This window comes from Uloborus diversus, chromosome 6 (assembly GCF_026930045.1).
Source record: "Uloborus diversus isolate 005 chromosome 6, Udiv.v.3.1, whole genome shotgun sequence".
NCBI lineage: Eukaryota > Metazoa > Arthropoda > Arachnida > Araneae > Uloboridae > Uloborus > Uloborus diversus.
In genome coordinates this window covers 159882126-159898891 of record NC_072736.1, presented here as the reverse complement: position 1 = coordinate 159898891, position 16766 = coordinate 159882126, and the positions used below count along the sequence as shown (strand labels likewise).

At 33.3% G+C, this 16766-nt stretch overlaps 2 protein-coding genes across 2 annotated transcripts in view; both read left to right on the top strand.

Moving 5' to 3' along the window:
* Nucleotides 1–151: 151 nt before the first annotated feature.
* The window catches only part of LOC129225317 (arginine--tRNA ligase, cytoplasmic-like), a 59298-nt gene continuing 42683 nt past the window's right edge, over nt 152–16766 (top strand). Inside the window, exon 1 of the mRNA XM_054859909.1 lies at nt 152–269. Coding sequence (XP_054715884.1) covers nt 237–269 — 33 coding nt within the window. The 5' untranslated portion in view covers nt 152–236. The remainder of the gene's footprint in view (nt 270–16766) is intronic.
* On the top strand, nt 1258–15033 carry LOC129225318 (uncharacterized). The gene is made up of 4 exons (XM_054859910.1): nt 1258–1334; nt 8887–9689; nt 9815–10044; nt 14647–15033. The coding sequence occupies exons 1-4, from the start codon at nt 1264–1266 to the stop codon at nt 14671–14673; spliced, it is 1131 nt and encodes a 376-aa protein (XP_054715885.1). The 5' UTR covers nt 1258–1263; the 3' UTR covers nt 14674–15033.

Genomic DNA, 16766 nt, shown 5'->3' with positions numbered 1-16766 from the left:
AAATACTAAATTTTTTAAGAAATTTGATGGTTTCTAGCAGATTTCAGCAAAATAATGGCACAGGGAAAACCATGGGGAAAACAAAGCAGAAACAATTACAATAACCATTTTTGTTGGCAATAGTAACCAAACAACATACTTCCGGCAACTTCCGGTTTGGTTGTCGTTGTCACCTGGGGCAACACGTTGTTTGTGAAGCATAATTCAGACGAAATTTATAAAACAAAACTTGCAGCATGGAGAAAGAAATTGAAAAAATAAATAATCTAGTAAGAAATTTATTGCTATTTAAAATTCCTTAGTTTCAAAAGATGAAGTATAGTATTTTTTTTTCTCTCTCAAACCAAGACCCGCTTCCATCCCAATAATTGAAAACATTGTTTTCGTTTGAATAACGGCGTACATTACCGTAATATTCTTTTCTCGTTCAAAATAAATCAGAAGCGGTGTTTCTAACTGCTGGGAGTTCAATTTATATGTTTTATTCCGAAGGTTATACCTTTTGAAAAGTGGGCTTGATTTCATTCATCACCTCAATGACTGGTGACTGCTAAAAAATAAACGTTACTTCTTCCCCTTAGTCTTATCATTTTAAAGAATTTTCTTGAATATTTTTGATAAAGCATTGGTGATTGCAAGTTTTATCGCTAATTTTGTCCTTCCAGAAAATATATTAATTAATCAGTTGCATTGAAAAATGTAATGATACATCAGGAATGGTGGAAAAATTGTTTATAAAAAAATTTCATCGCATTGCAAACTACTTATTTCTTAAGATTTACATTTATTGTGACAATAATAAAACGAATAAATAAAAGAAGTATGAGTGTAGTACATACATTACTGGTAAAAACATGTAGTGCCACCAATTTCAACTGAAAATTACAAATAGATTCAAATCAAAGCTAGCTCAAGTAAAAAAAAGGAGAAAAACTAAAATTTTACAGCAATCATTTTACTGTGCATTCAAAAATGTGACTCAGATTTTTTAGCTATTCATCATGGTGTTTTGTTACAGTTAAATTTAAGGCTGAAGTTACTCTGGGCCCTAACTTAAAGCCGTATTTTCTTAAAATGGCTTTAAGATCATTTTATTGTGCATTCTAAAATGTGACTCGCATTTTCAACCATCCATTTTGGAGGTTTAAAAGGAACTCTTGAAACTGGTTTTTGTCATCTGCAAATCAATCACTTTATAAAATTTCAAATTCTGCATTAGTGCCTGTTTTTTTACCCAACAAAGCTACTTTTTTTTTTATAAAAATGGTTTCACATTGTTGTGTATCTGAATGTAAAGAAAGATCTGCGAAAGGAGGACGAACAACTTTCCATTAGTAAGTATACAATTTCATTATACTTCATTTATTTCCAATTTTACTTATTTTATTGCTAAAAATGGAACTGAACAGCTTTCACTTTTTTGGCGAGAAGTATTTTGTTTTCCTTAGTTAGTAGATTCAACTGAGTTTATGTGTTGTTATCATAGACTAATAATAAGAGTAGACCGAGCTTTCTCATTCTTGCTGATGAAGAAAATTGGTTCATAGATGTATCATGTGACTAGTGAAAGGGCTTGGCGAAGACTTTGGCAGCATGGTTGCTAGATGGCAGCATTATCTATAGTTTGGCACTCGACATGTATTTTAAGACAATGTGTTCTCATTAAAAAAAACTTCCAGGTGCAGAGATTGAACTGTTTTTCTTTTAGTTATGCATTATTTTGACATTAGTAATAGTTTTTGATCAGTTTTCGGTAACTTTTATTTCATTTGGAGCTGTCAGCGTTGGCGTGAACGAAATGGCGTAAACGTTTCGCGTTAACGCAAAAATGTACTAATCGGTATCTTAAATTGAAACTCTAGGTAAAAATCTTACCGTTTGCTGATTCTTCTTGGTCGCTTGCATCTTTTATTGCTTAGAGAGTTATTGAAATTGACTAAAGAAAATGCACAATACTATCTAAACGAAAAACTCACTATATTAACAAAATATTTACAACTTAGAATAACAAATTTACAAATCGGACTCCATAAAAAGATCATTCTTCCGTGTTCCATCAATTCTATTTATTTTATTTCGCGCTGGCGTTGATCGTCTGCTACGATTAACGCCCGCTGTTGCTAGGATATCCACCAGTCACATGGTTTGGTTTATGAGCAGCAAAAGGGTTGCCATAGCTCGGTCTACTCTTATTATTAGTCTATGGTTGTTATCTATAATCTCATTGCTTACGCTCCACGACCTCGACCAATCGATTGATCACGTGACAGTTAAATGACATCAGCGGTTACTAACCGGTTGCTCACCAACCAATGCTTCATCAAACGCTTTCGGTTGATCACCAGTTCGTGGCGCAGATGAATAACACACAGGTAAAAAATACTTATAAATGATCAAAAATGTCACATGGTTGAATCAACCAGCTTTTCTTCAGGTCAACCGGTGAGGCTCATAGAACAACATTGGTAGCAACCAGTTAACCTGTAGATCTCATAGAACACTGGTTAGTCACCGGTCGACCGGTTGAGGCCGTCAAACAACCATTGACTGTTTTATGTGTACAAATTCAATCTCACTTGTAGCATGATAGAGTAATCAATTGTTTTCATGCAGTTGAATCTTAAATTGAGTTGTCTTTATTATTTGAAATTTTTTACATTGGTACTATTAGGGCCAAATAGGGACAACCACAGAGTAAACATTACTGTAGAGAAAGTTTAAGGTCATCCTTTCATACATCAACATGAAACTTTCTTTTTTCACATGATAGGCAAGTACTTTGGAGAAACATAAGAAAGTTATTGTTTTAAGATAAAATGATTCCTTGTTGTTCTGCATTTGGGTGCAAAGAAAAATCTGCCATCGGAAGGGCAATATCATTCCATCTGTAAAGTAGATACTTTAGTTCCTACTATCTTGGGTAGTTTTAGTCAGTCTTATTGCTAAAAATGGAACTAGAAAGCTATTTATCGCTTTTAAAACTTCAATATCAAATTAAGTTCTAGCAATGAATTCTGGAAATTCTTCTAACGTCATCAAAGATATCCTGAAATGCATTTTTTGGACCTCAATCCCGAAAACCTTTCGGAGAGGGCCGCTGAAGCTTTTCCTTTAGTTTTACATCCAGAATAAACAAAGATAGGCTAAAATTGTGCTTTTAAAACTTTAACTTTGGAAAATTTCCCCCGAGAAGATTTCCTTTAACGTTTCCAAAGATAACAAACTTACGTTTTTTGAAAAATATTTGTAAGGATAACCTTGTTTCTTTACCTTCATCAAAACTGCTTAAAGTTTCAAGTTTTAACGTTATTGAAACATTCATTTGAATTTTCTCCTCAGATTTGCCCCGACACTATTCTGACCAACTTTAACGGCATTGAAGATCGACTACATTTGTAAGACTTCAATTCAGAAAATTTTCAGGGTAAAGTTCTGCACGGTTATTTTCCAGTTTAGTGTAAAAGTCGATTCCAGGTGGATAGTGGTTTAGTTGAATAGTTTTGATGTACATTAATTCAACCAGTGTTGCCCACCTAGGGGTCATGGCGCAGACTGTGCATTGAAATTTTTAGGAGGGTTTGTTTTGAGGGATATTTTTCTCCTTTTTTAGGGGGGGGGGGCTCTATGATATTGAGGGGGTTGCGCCCTTGTCCTTGGGGGGGGGGGAGTTGGGCTCTCCTGAATTCAGCTATCATTATTAAATTAGCTAAGTTACTTTTTATAAATTAAAAGGGAGGAAGTTGGTTCGTTTTGCTCATATGCCTTAAAAAGAGCTCTGTAAATAAGTTTAATGCAGAGGTGTTTGTGATTCGACATTTCCGAAAAAATTTTGTTGTTGTTTCTGAAAAATTTTGTTCTGGCAACATTCTAAAATTGGAGAATTATATTAAAAAGAAAAAAAAACCTTCAAAATGTTTTTTTTTTTTTTCCAATGATTTTTATATGCATATTTGAAGAGTTTTTGCAGGGGAGGGGGAAACAAAGTCAAGCCTCCGAAAATTTCAGTCTTCAGAACATTTTACTTGAGTCCTCTTGCACCCCTGGTTTTATATTATTTAAGTAATATTACAGTAAATACAGTCAAATTCGCTTGTAGCGGGAGCAAAGGGACCGAAATATTTGCTTGTTATAACCGAGTGCTCATAAAAAGCAAGTTTGTGGAAAAAAAATCATAAAAATTCATCATAGTTGCTTTTCTTCTTTTCTTTTTAAATTTCTGCACAGTACGAAAGAAGTTGGTTAATTTGCTTTGAGCTGTCTGAATGTCTTGTGTCATTGTTTTTGAGCAATCACATATATATGCATACGAATAAAATTTTTAAGTGCTTCTTTACTACACAAAGTAAAAAAAAAAGCCATTATCACTTATTTTCAGGATTTATGACTCATCACTGAATTTCGGTTGACTTCGGAACATTATAAAGAATTTTTCAGTGAAAAGGCAATCAGAGCGAAAAGTCGATATAAATTTTATGAATCACAAAAATATGAAATTAATACCTTTGTGTTGAAAAGTAAATAAGAAATAACAACCTCAAAAAGCATAAATTGCAGATTACTGCAAAAGTAATCTGCAATTTGTGCTTTTTGACTTTGGCATCTCTTATTTCATAAAAATATTGCTCGTTTTAGGCGGTCTTGTTAAAAGAGCAGGCCTGGATTTAGGTACAAGCTAAGCAAGCTATAACTTAGGGGCCCCAAACTCCCGGAAATTAGCATGATTCGTCCCCCCCCCCCCCAAAAAAAAAAGTACTTGAAAAAATAACTTTCATTTTCTAGTGCTTGAAAATTTGGAAAATTGTGGCTACAAACCATAAATGAGAGGGGTACGAAGAAGAAATGCCAATATATGTCAAGTTCAGCTCCTTGCTTTATCCTGCACCAAAAATGTAAAAACCATGGTTCTCACATTTCTGAAACATATTACAAATTTTTGTGGCTCACATGTTTCATATCTCGCTATTTATATAATTCCGAATGCAGTATTTTGGAAATACTTTTGTTATTGCTTGCTTTTAGTTTACATCTTCTGCATATTGCAATCTGTTTAGCATGGGAAAAAAAAAAAACCTACCTTGATTCCTTTTTGTTTTCTGCCCCACTTGCAACTGAAGCAAAGTTGTTGTCATGAGAAATCTATAGTTTTTCTTTTTTCTTTTAAATTTAAAAAAGCTTTTTTTACAAAATTAGAACTGTGTTGTAAAAATTAACAATCAAGTACTAAAATATCAGAGGCAGGAAAGTACAAATGAACAATGATGAATGGCCTGATGAATAATGAATGGCCTGATTATTGAATAGGCCAACTAGGGCGTGGCCTTCAACCCCCAATTTTAAAGGGCCCCCAAATAGCTAGTTTTTTTATCCAATCGCTAAAACTGTTTTCGCCAATGGCTAAAATTGTAAGCTTTGTCTGTCTACACGGGCCCCGAGAAAGCATATGGCCTAGGATCCCCTGATTCCTTGATTAGGCACTGCAAATGAAGTGCGTGAAAAATTTTAATTGTTCTAGAGTCCATGAAAATAATTAGATAAGCCATTGAAAATCCTAAGCAAAGTGGACTCTAATTTTATTTCTGATCAAGTGTATGCATTATGAATTGTTCAAATGGACAGTATGGTACTCTCTTGTTTCTAAAACTGCAAACCATTTATTTTAAAGCATTTTTTACTATTGATCATTTTATATTTAATTCACTGTTGCATTTGTCGGTGGGTGTAGAGGTGATTAAAAAATAATTGTACCGAAAGCCAATGTGAGCAAGTAACAATGCATTGTCTTTTCTCTTCCCACGTCTTTCTATCTGTCAACTGCTGTCATTGATTTGTCGAATCAAAAACAATTTTACTGTGTGTTCTGTGTTGTCTTAATTTTCGAAAAAATATATAACTTTATAAAAGTTTTGTTTGCCTATTTCTGCCCTGGTATTTTTGTAGTTCCAACTACATTTTATACGGCTTCAAAATCAGAATGTTATATCTATTTTTCTGAATTTCCTCCGTGGGAGAAACCCCCGAACCCCCGACAATTGGGAATATTCTATACTCCACTCCCATCTTAACTACACTCCACTTTAGTCCTGGGTCACTCTCTTGATGCCATTCCCCCCTTTTAAAGGCAATTCAAACAGGTCATCGGGGAAAAACACATTAAAACACAATCAACAAAAAGTAAAAGTATTGCTGTATGTATTAGAGGAAAGACACAAACATGAAAAAAGGGAAAAAATTGCCTCTTACACCACCGAGAGAAGCGTTGTTCAAACTACAAAAGGGGCCCCATACCTGAAAATAGCTTAGAGCCCTGTTAAATTTAAATCCGGCCCTGTAAAAGCGAGTTATGCTCCCTAACATTGTAAACTCAAAACTCCAATTTGTAATTGGTAGCCAATGGCTACTAAAACCCCACAAAATGGTAGCCAAATTTCAAATAGGGTGACCAAACTGTAATTCAATATTGGAAAAACTCTAGCTAAAGTGAAGTGAAAAAATATCTTGGGAATGAATGGTTAACCATACCTCCACTCCTTATTCCCACCCCATACTTGCTAATGTTTGAAAATGGACATGAGTAAAACTTGTCCATGCACACCTTTGTCTCATGCTATAAAAATTTGCTCAAATTTAATTTAAAACACATAAATTTCAGAATAATGTAAAAATATGAGTGCAAATTGTTAATTAGTTACAGTGACTCCGCACAGCTTGGGATTAATGGTTGTGCAAAATTTAAGATTTTGCAAATTTCAGGCCAGAAAAAAACTAAATGTAAGAGCTGTATCTTAAAATAGAAAAAAAAATGTTTAAAATGTTAATGAATTACTCTTAAAAAATGATAAAACAAATTCTTTCAGCTGTTGCTTAGATTTATTTGTTTTTCTTAGGTGCCACATGTCACACACAATCTTAGCATTTTGCTGTAACTCTGTAGCAATCTTTTAGCATCTGCTGTCATTTTGTGACATTTTTCATTATTTCTTCAATAGTATACAATTATAGCATATTGAGCAAAAATACAAAGGTATTTTTTAGAATAAATATGTTTTTATGGGATTGCATCGCTCGGCATGTGTATAATACACACTATTAAGGCATAAGGTGTTATCCGCAAATTATGGGTTGAAAACAACTGTTTATGCAAATAATCTCAATTTGGATTATAGACCAAAAAAAAAAGAGCATGCAAAGAAAATATGTAGCGCAAAAGGGGGGAAGGGAATTGACGCCCTTTTGTCTGATGTCTTTTCCTTCATAAGCTCATTACTTTTTGCACTGAAAAAGGCGTTCTTTGTAATACCGAAACACATGTCTGCAGTAATCTGCAATTTGTGCTTTTTGACCTTGTTAATATTTCTTACTTTACAGCACAAAGATATTTATCTTATTGGCAGATTTGTTTGATTGTCACTTCGCTCTATATTTACCATTTAAATCAACTGATATGAATCAACTAAAATTTTAAGAAAGTTTTAAAATAATTTAAAAATTCCAAATTTAAGTAACTCACAACATTGCCATACATTTGCATAATTTTACTATCTGAATGCCCTAATTTCGATCTTCCATTGCCATCTGAAACATCTTGAATCAATTTTTAGAAGGAATGAATAATCTAGCTTGATTCAACATGACTGCAACTAGCTTGAAAATTCCCTAGAGGGTGTGTCAAAATGGCAGTTGGGTAAGTCCTCTGCTATGAATATGAGATACGACAAAAGTTTGAAATGATGGTAAGAACAAAATTAGTGATATCCAAGCGGTAGAATCACACAGCAAATCAAAACGGGAGAAGTTTACAGAGGCTGATGAAATATGATTTCGAAATGCGTAAATAATCGCAACTAATGCATGTTAAAGGTTGGCAAGTATCCTCCCCTATCCAATAGTCAAGATCATTGAATGGGACAGGGATTTAGGATGAGAGAATGGTATGTTCCGTATGGGTATGTATGTTATGAATGGTATGGAATTCCAAATGGTATGTATGTTATGAATGGTAGCTCGTTAAAGTATGGCTCGTTATAAGCGAGTTTGACTGTATAACTTTTAGAATAAATAAAGCACATTCTGAAATCTTTGTAAAATATAATTAAGGGTATTTGTATTACATTTTTTTGAACACAAAGGCTGTTAGAAAAACATCTTACTTTTTTTTTGTATGAAAACCTAATGAACATGAGTCAAACTTGCTTGCATAAGCTGACTTTGAACCTTTTTTCACAGATGTGAATTTTTTCTAATTTGTCAATAGTGTTGGTGATGGGCAAGCAAAAATTGACTGGCGTAAGATGTAGTGTCTTCGTAGTATTTTTTAATTTCAAGTAAAGTCTCTAAAAGTAGTCTGCATCTTCCTGATTGGTTGTTGTCCCACTTGGTTGGTGCCCAATTTCTGGTAAAATTGATGCAGTAGCACTGCTATGGTTGTTCCATCATATTTCTTGCAATTAAAAAACCAACAAGAACCCTACACACTAACTTGGTCTAACTCTGTTTGCCAGTGTCTGACGTTATTAATAGACAAAAAAAAAATTCGCACTTGCATACAAAGATTCAAGCTCAGCTCATGCAAGCAAGCTGGATTCATATCCACCTGGTATTCATACACAAAAAAAAAGGTTGTATAGTATTGCAGTGAAACCTGTGTAAGTTGACCTCCTGCAGTGCACTACTTTAGTATTTTACTTAAACAGGTGGTCAACTTATAGAGGTTGAACTATATGATAAGGGCTAATTCCGTGCCTGAAAAAAAGCGGTCAACTTATACAGGTGGTCAACTTCACAGGTTTCACTGTACTTTTATAACAGCTCTTGTATACATATTATATATGTATATTTTTTAATATAATGGTAAATATATATTTTGAAAACTATGTAACTTTATTGCAGCTTTCCAAAAGATGAAACAAGAAGGAAATTATGGGAGAGTAAAATAGGGCGAAAAAACTTTAAAGCTTCCGATCATAGTCGAATTTGTTCGAAGCATTTTTCTGAGGATTGTTTTGATAGGTTAAAATTTGGAGCTACATGGTTAAAACCAAATGCTATACCTACCATATTTAATTTCCCTGCTCAATCAAAGAAAGGAAACAAGAAAGGGAAGTCTAAAATCAAAATTGAAGTTACAGAAGAGAAATTGCCAATTGAAACAGAATTTACAGGAGGAAAATCTACTATCAAAACAGAAATTATGGAAGATGAATCCCCAATCAAAACAGAAGTTACAGAAGAGTCATTCCCAATCATTACAGAAGGAGAATTTCCAATCATTACAGAAGGAGCATTTCCAATAATCACAGAAGGAGCATTCCCAATCATAACAAATGATACACAAGGGGTGTTCCCACCCATGACAAATGGTACAGAAAGCGAATCCCCAATCATAACAGAGGTTACTGGAGGGAATTTTTCTATCAAAACAGAAGTCACAGAAGAGTCATTCCCAATCATAACAGAAGGAACATACCCAATCATAATAAAGGATACACAAGGGGTATTCCCAACCATAACAAACAGTTCAAGAGTATTCCCAACCATAATAAATGGTTCAGGAGTATTCCCAACCATAATAAATGGTTCAGGAGTATTCCCAATCATAACAGAAGTTAGAGGAGGGAAATCCCTAATCGGTCCAGAAGGGATAAATTCATCTGAAATAGTTGATACTGAAGGAAATGCTTATATGGAAGAAGGTAAAATCATTACTTTTGACTCAGTCTAACACATAATTTCTCACTATGAGGAAAAGCTAGTGCTTTTATATGCACACAATATACATATGTAAGTGTGTGTTTTTGTTTCCTTTTTCTGTTTTTAGATTTAGAAAAAAGAAAAAGACAACATTATTTGGGAGATTTCACCATAGAGGACATGAATTCGCCAGAAAAGGCACGAAAATTTTATCGAGCTGCTCTGGAACGAAATGAAGTGCAAAATAAAAAACTGAAGTCCTTGAGGGAGGATATGAGAACACTTAAAAGACGAGTGACAAAGCTGCAAAGAAGTCTTTCAGATGTTGCGAAGAAATCTCCAAGTGCCAAATCAAAGGTCTGTTACACTATTTTAAATCAAAGTAGGCTATAGTCGGGCAAGCTTAATCTGGCAACATACAATGAAGGTTACGCAGATCCTAATCATAGGCAATATAACACTGCCAGGTTAAGTTTGCCTCAACCATAATCTATATGAGTTATATTATTTATACCACTTATATATTTAGTTACTACCTATTTATTATGTGTATTTAACAAGGTTGATAAAAAAAAAAGTTAAACTTTTTTTTGTTTTTTTTTTTTTTCAAAAAAAAAAAAAAAATCAACGTTTGTTTTGTTTAAAGATTTTACCTAATGTATCAGTAACAACAATTATAGAAACAGGATAAGTAGGTTTTAAGAAAATCATTATGTTTTTCATTGTAGACATTATTTCTCCTGGTTTAATGCATGTAACCAAAGAAAAAAAAATCATTTTAATTTAAAGCCTCAAACTTAAATGAAAATACTCTTTAAACATATTTTAATAATGAAGACTCATAAAAATTAATGTTTGTTGATTCTTCCACCATTCTGAGTACATGAGACTTCTTTTATTATTTTGGGATTAAAAAAGTTCTTTGAAATGTGAAAATTTTGCATTACATTTTTTTTTTTTTATGCGAGCACCGAGTTACATGAATATTTTCTGTTTTCATAATTTTATATATTTTCTTTTCTTGCTCTGACAGCATCATCTATCGAGGATGCAAAAAGTGTGCAGGTACAGTGAAACCTCCCTTAACGGACACTCCCGAATAGCGGACACCTCTAATTAACGGACATTTTTGCAAGTCCCAGTTCCTCAATATAGGCCATTCCATGTAATTCACTCTGAATAACGGACACTCCGAATAACGGACAGCTATTTCACAAAAAATTTTCTTGCGATCGTAGCGCTTCCGTTTTTTTTTTTTTCTTTTCACATAATATCTTAGTAACTGCTTGCCTTAAAAGCTTTTCATCCTCCACAACTGATATTCCACCCCCACCCCCGTCATTTCCTTATCACTGTTTCTTGGAATTAAAAGGGTGGTAATGGGCAGAGGCAACGATTGAGCTTAAAAGTTGGGGGCAGAGAAAAAAAATAACTAAAAGGCATGGTACTTTTTGCGGGCAGCAAAAAATGAAAAAAAAAAAGTCATAATTTTGTAACGGCTAGTTTTGAGAGTATTGAAGCAGATAAGTGAAAACTGATGTCAGCCTAACAATTAACGTACATTTTTCTTAAGATTTTAATGAATTTTGTACACAATAACTATTCAAAAGTTAAGATAAAAAAAAGAAACTCGGCGCTTTTTCTAAGTGGGGCTTTCGGGAGATGCAATTGAGCAGACCGGCGCCGGTAGTAGTCGGCTTTATGGCGCCGTGGTTTCGTTGGGTTGTTTAATTTTTAGACATGAAAAAGATCTGCCCATATTCAAGGTCAAATTGCCAACTGTCAATCATGCAATAGTGATACTCGAGATAAAATAAATAAATTAACCATAAAAAGTGTGTGGGGGGAGGGGAGTTGCTCCGCCGAATCGCCGCCGTTGGTAATGCAAAAAAGATATGTCAAACTGTTTTAACTGATTACTTTAATTGATTAAATGCTTTTTAAGACAAGTGTGTGCTGTCAGTATACCTTTATTAAGAAAAAACAGATTAATTACACTTGACGTAAAATGTAGTAAACCTTTCGCAATTGTTTCGATTGTGTTCTACAAAGGGAACAACAGCCCATTTTGAAAAAGGTAAATTAAGTAGTTCCTCCTAATAGCGGACACCTCCCAATAACGGACAAAACTTCTAGTCCCTTGACTGTCCGCTATTCGGAGGTTTCACTGTATAAGCGCAATTTTATGCTTACTCTAAGTGTTCTTGGACTTCTTTAGTTATTTTTTTTCTCTTGTCATTTAAATATTCTAGCATTAAAATGTATATACACTATGCATTGCTTCAATGGTACATAATCTAACTCAATGAATTTCAAGAAATCGAGCAAGTTAGGTAGTAAAATCTTTTTAGAAAATCTATTTTTACCTATTTTAGAAAAACTGCTTTGTATATTTATTTTACCTATAGGAAAGCTGCATTGATTTAAAAAAAAAAACGAAAACTATTTAGCAAACATGCGTTACCTTAAAAAATATAAGTTTCTACATTTATTAAATCTGTAATTTATCTATATAAAGCTTTGCTAGTAACTTTGCAATGAATTAGATTTTACTCTTCGCAACAATATGTAAAATTTATGAAAGCATTTGGGGGGAAATGATGAAGTTCTTGAAAAAAAAAACATTTTTGAAAAAAAAAAACCACATGTTTTTTTTTTTTTTAAACCACTTGGTTTAAACCAAACAGCCCTGGTATTTAATGTTTATAGCTCTAGCTATATGTGCTTAACTGTTTACTGTTTTAATTTTAAAATACATGTACTTTATGCCATGAAATGGCAATTTCTATGAAAATTTTACAGCAAGTAAGTTTTTTTCACTTGAATAAAACCTATTTCTTCCAAACTTTTTTTTTTTTAAATATATTTTGCTTTGAAAAAACTTCAAAACTTGCCAACCCTGTTTGAAGACAAAAGGTCTATAATGCATAACCATCCTAAGTGTTACTCCTAGGTTATGGGCATCTGAGTTATTTCATCCCATAAACATAAATGATACATTCTAACTCACTTATAAGGAGCCCTGATTTAACAAGAACCCAGATTTAGTGAAGAAATCAGGAAGATGTTAGGTCTTGCTTTTAATGATCAACCCCCAGCCAATGTGAGCAATTTTTTTGTGATTCATATAATTTATATTGACTTCCATCTCAGCTTATCCTTTCTCGGGAATGTGATGATAGACTAAGCATTCTAACCACTCTCTCAATCAAAAAAAAAAAGCGTTATAAATTACACACTTAAATGCAATGAAGTTGTTATTGATTTGTTTGCCTTCAAACATAAGTACAGTATAACCCTGATTTAACGACTGTCAAGGGACTAGGAAATGGTATCGTTAAATCAAGGATATTGCTAAATCAAGGAGCATATCTATTTAGTGCAGTTAAATCCGGACCAGTGGAATTCATCATTCAATTGAAGGCGTCATTAAATTGGGTATCGTTAAATCTAATTTATACTGTACAATGAAACTTTGGTAAGTCAAAGTGGCAGGGAACGCAAAAAAAAAAAGTTGAGTTATCAAAAATTCGCCTAGTTAAAAACGAAAACAGAACTATTGAACAAAAAAAATTATACTACTGCTGAAACTCTTTACATTTCTAATATGAGCAAAAAATTTTACAATAATGTATTAAACATGTTATATATGGGGGGGGGGGACCATAATAAATGACATAGGCAGATAAATTTTATCATTTTATTTCTTACGTGTCAATATGTATAAGTTGCTTTAGTAAAGAGAAACACTTTGAATGAAGAATAAAAATTTGAAGAATATTGACATATACAGTTGGCTCTCTGTTTAACGACTTTCAAGGGACCACAAAAAATCGTCCATAAGTAGAAAATGTCCTTAAATAGAATGCTTTTAACAGTACAGTGGACCATCAGGGACCGTGAAAAGCCGTCATTAAATAAGTCGTTAAACAGAGAGCCAACTGTGTATATATATACATATATGGTACTTTTCATTGACTAGGACTTTTTTTAGGAAGTTTTTTTTGGTTTTAATTTTGTTGCAAATATGCTCACTAGCTAATCCAGTATTAATTTTACAACTAAATGTTACAAAAGACAAGGTAATTATCCTAAATAATCCTTCATACTAGTTCATTATTTTTCAACTTTTTTGGTCATCTAATCAAATTTATCTTTTGCTGGGATGTGAAGTAAACCGGCCGAGACACTGGGAGGTCTGGCAAGCCTATATATATGTACTTAACAAAATTAGGGAATAATATATTTATGTAAATTCATGAGTTTGTGTAGGTTAGAAAACAAATTACCTTTTTTGCTGAGAGATAAGTTTTTCTTACCCCCCCCCCCCCCCCAAAAAAAAAAAAAAAGATTTTTTTTTAAATTCTATTAATTTAATCAAACATTGCTTTTAAGTAGATATAGTAGATATAAAATCCGCAATTCATTCACATTGGGATTGAAGGAATTAAAAAATTCCACTCATTTTGTAAATACATCAAGGATTTATTAAATCAACTTTTTCCTAGATGCCTTTTGATGGTTTTGACACCAGTTTCTTTTTTTTTTTTTGTTCTCACTAGTTGGGGGGAAAAAACTATATCGACTTATGGAGTTTGGTTAGCAAAGGAAAATCTGACATTGGTGAAATACAATCGAATCTCGAATCGGCTTATCAAATATTTCGACTCACCGGAATTTTTCTTATCCTAAGTAAATAACATAAATTTCCTTTCCGTAAGATGGGAACAAATATTCACATCGACTTGTCAAAATTTTGGGTTGATCAAAGTTCAACTTACCCAAGTTTCACTGAATAAAATGAAACACAATTTTTAAATATGTAAAAAATGTCTTCATATTTAGTTTTTTGTTTTATGAACCTCCGCTTTAATGGCTTACAAACCATCGCTGCTGGTGTGAAGCCATTATATAGGATTACATGTTTGTAACAGTTTCTCTTTTTCATTTAATTTTTAGCTTTCATTTCCTGGACCAATGGCATAATCCCTATAAAGAGTGGGGAAAAGATTCAAATGGACGATATCCACCAGAACTGCATGCTTTTGCTTCAATTCTAGTTTTATTGCAACATAGTGTATGATTACTTAAGAGCAGCATTTTTTAAATTCTTGAATAAGCTGGTATTTAGGTCTATGGAGGTCCAGGCTTAACTCAAGAAGCTGCGTCAACTTTTCAAAAGAGGTTATGAAGCTAAAGAAAAGAATTTAAATGTGACCTCATCATTGACTAAGTTGTATTTAAAAGATGTATTGAATATGATGTACATACATTTAACTGACACATTGGCTTTAAAATAGGATGCAATAATTTTGGACTATGGTATCCTAATCTCAGCCTGAAGAGGCTTTGACCATTATGTTTATTTCATTAAATTCTGTTTAGATATTATTGTTTTTTTCTTTTTAAATTGACAATTTAAATGCTTTAGAAATAAAGTAATTTAATTCTCTTATGGTTTTGTCTGTTTTTGGGACTGGAGTTGATTTTGTGTTTCAATCATTAGATAGTTACAAGTGCAAATTTTTCAACTGCTAAATACTTGTGTGCAAAAATCGATCAATTTAGCATCTGTGTTTTCTTCAACTACAAAGTGAAGCAATATAAATTTTTAGATATACGTTCTTTAGATATATTAGCCACCTTCGGCGATGTACTTCAGGGGCTTTGCCCTGTCTTGCTGACTACAGCAGTACATTAATTCAGGACCAGTACATTGGTTTTCAGTGTGGCGTACCTCTAGAACCATTTCAGTACCAATCTGCCGCTCGCTTCTTAACCATTTACTCGAACCATTCTAAGATCGAAATACTTCCGCTTCGCCATCAAAAGAGAACGAAATTATAAGCCACGGGGTAAAGAGATCAAAATTTTGTAACAGTGGCCTTGATTGCTGCAATAGAAGTAGTTTTGTAGGATTTTTAATGGGTACAAGGATTTTATAGTTGATAACCAAAAAATGCTATATTTTTACCAAATTAAGTCTACACATTCATTGAGGTTTTTTTTTTTTCCAGTGCTTTTGTTGAACTGGCTTATGATGAGCACAAAGAGATTGCCATATACTTGTTTGTCACAACGAGTGCTCGTAAAAAATGATAAAAATTCACATATTCGTGACCTCAAAAACATCATTTTTTCACTTCTGGCTGCGACGTAAGTTCAAACTTTTCTCATCAGAAGCCATTATGTTGTGGGTAGTTCAGCTTGAAATTCTTAACATTTATCATTATTTCCACTGTCATCGCTTTTTTACTTCCTTTTACAAAAAAGGAAGTATTGTATTCGCGAAAAGAATTTCGCTCAAAATTCGGCCTTAATTTCCATTTTCCTCACCCCCGAATTAATGTTGAGTTTTTTTTTCAACCCGCCCACACACGGATAAGTGCCTAAGAACATATAAACACTCGAAATATCCATTTTGACATTCCCTGACTTAATTACAACGACTTTTCTCGTGACGTCTGTATGTGTGTGTGTATGTATGTCGCATAACTCAAGAACGGTAAGTCCTAGAAAGTTGAAATTTGGTACATAGACTCCTAGTGAGGTCTAGTTGTGCACTTCCCCTTTTGGTTGCATTCGGATGTTTCTAAAGGGGTCTTTTGCCCCTTTTGGGGGGGAAATCATTGTTAATTTCAATGTATACTCAAGTGGTGTTATAATTAGGCGGACACTTGGCGATATATCGCCTGTCTTTTGGTCGCCAACTTGGCGAAAAATTTGGCATTTTTTTTGTTTTTTTAATCTGGTTTCAATTTGGCCACTGGTGGTGATATTTAGAGAGTAAACTATTGAATCACATTAAAATTGCCAATAATGAGAAAATGACATTAAAATTGGAGTAAAAGGAAGTTATGTGATGCACACATCAGCTCGGGTTTTTTTTCTTTTGCTTTAACATAAATTTCAGCGTATCTTGGAAGTGATAGCATTGGCGCCAATAAATAGGTAAGTTTCAAATGATTATGCACTCCACAATATAAAGAAAAGGGCCATCATCATTTATTCTCTAGATTTATAACTCATCATTAACTTTTGGTTGACTTCAGAGAATATATTGAACTAAAAATCAGAAA

What these genes read in the sequence shown, in the direction of transcription:
- LOC129225318 (XM_054859910.1), top strand. Translation starts at nt 1,264, where the DNA reads ATGGTTTCACATTGTTGTGTATCTGAATGTAAAGAAAGATCTGCGAAA. An exon ending in GGACGAACAACTTTCCATTA is followed by an intron (nt 1,335 to 8,886) that starts GTAAGTATACAA and finishes ACTTTATTGCAG; the next exon opens with CTTTCCAAAAGATGAAACAA. An exon ending in CTCCAAGTGCCAAATCAAAG is followed by an intron (nt 10,045 to 14,646) that starts GTCTGTTACACT and finishes TTTAATTTTTAG; the next exon opens with CTTTCATTTCCTGGACCAAT.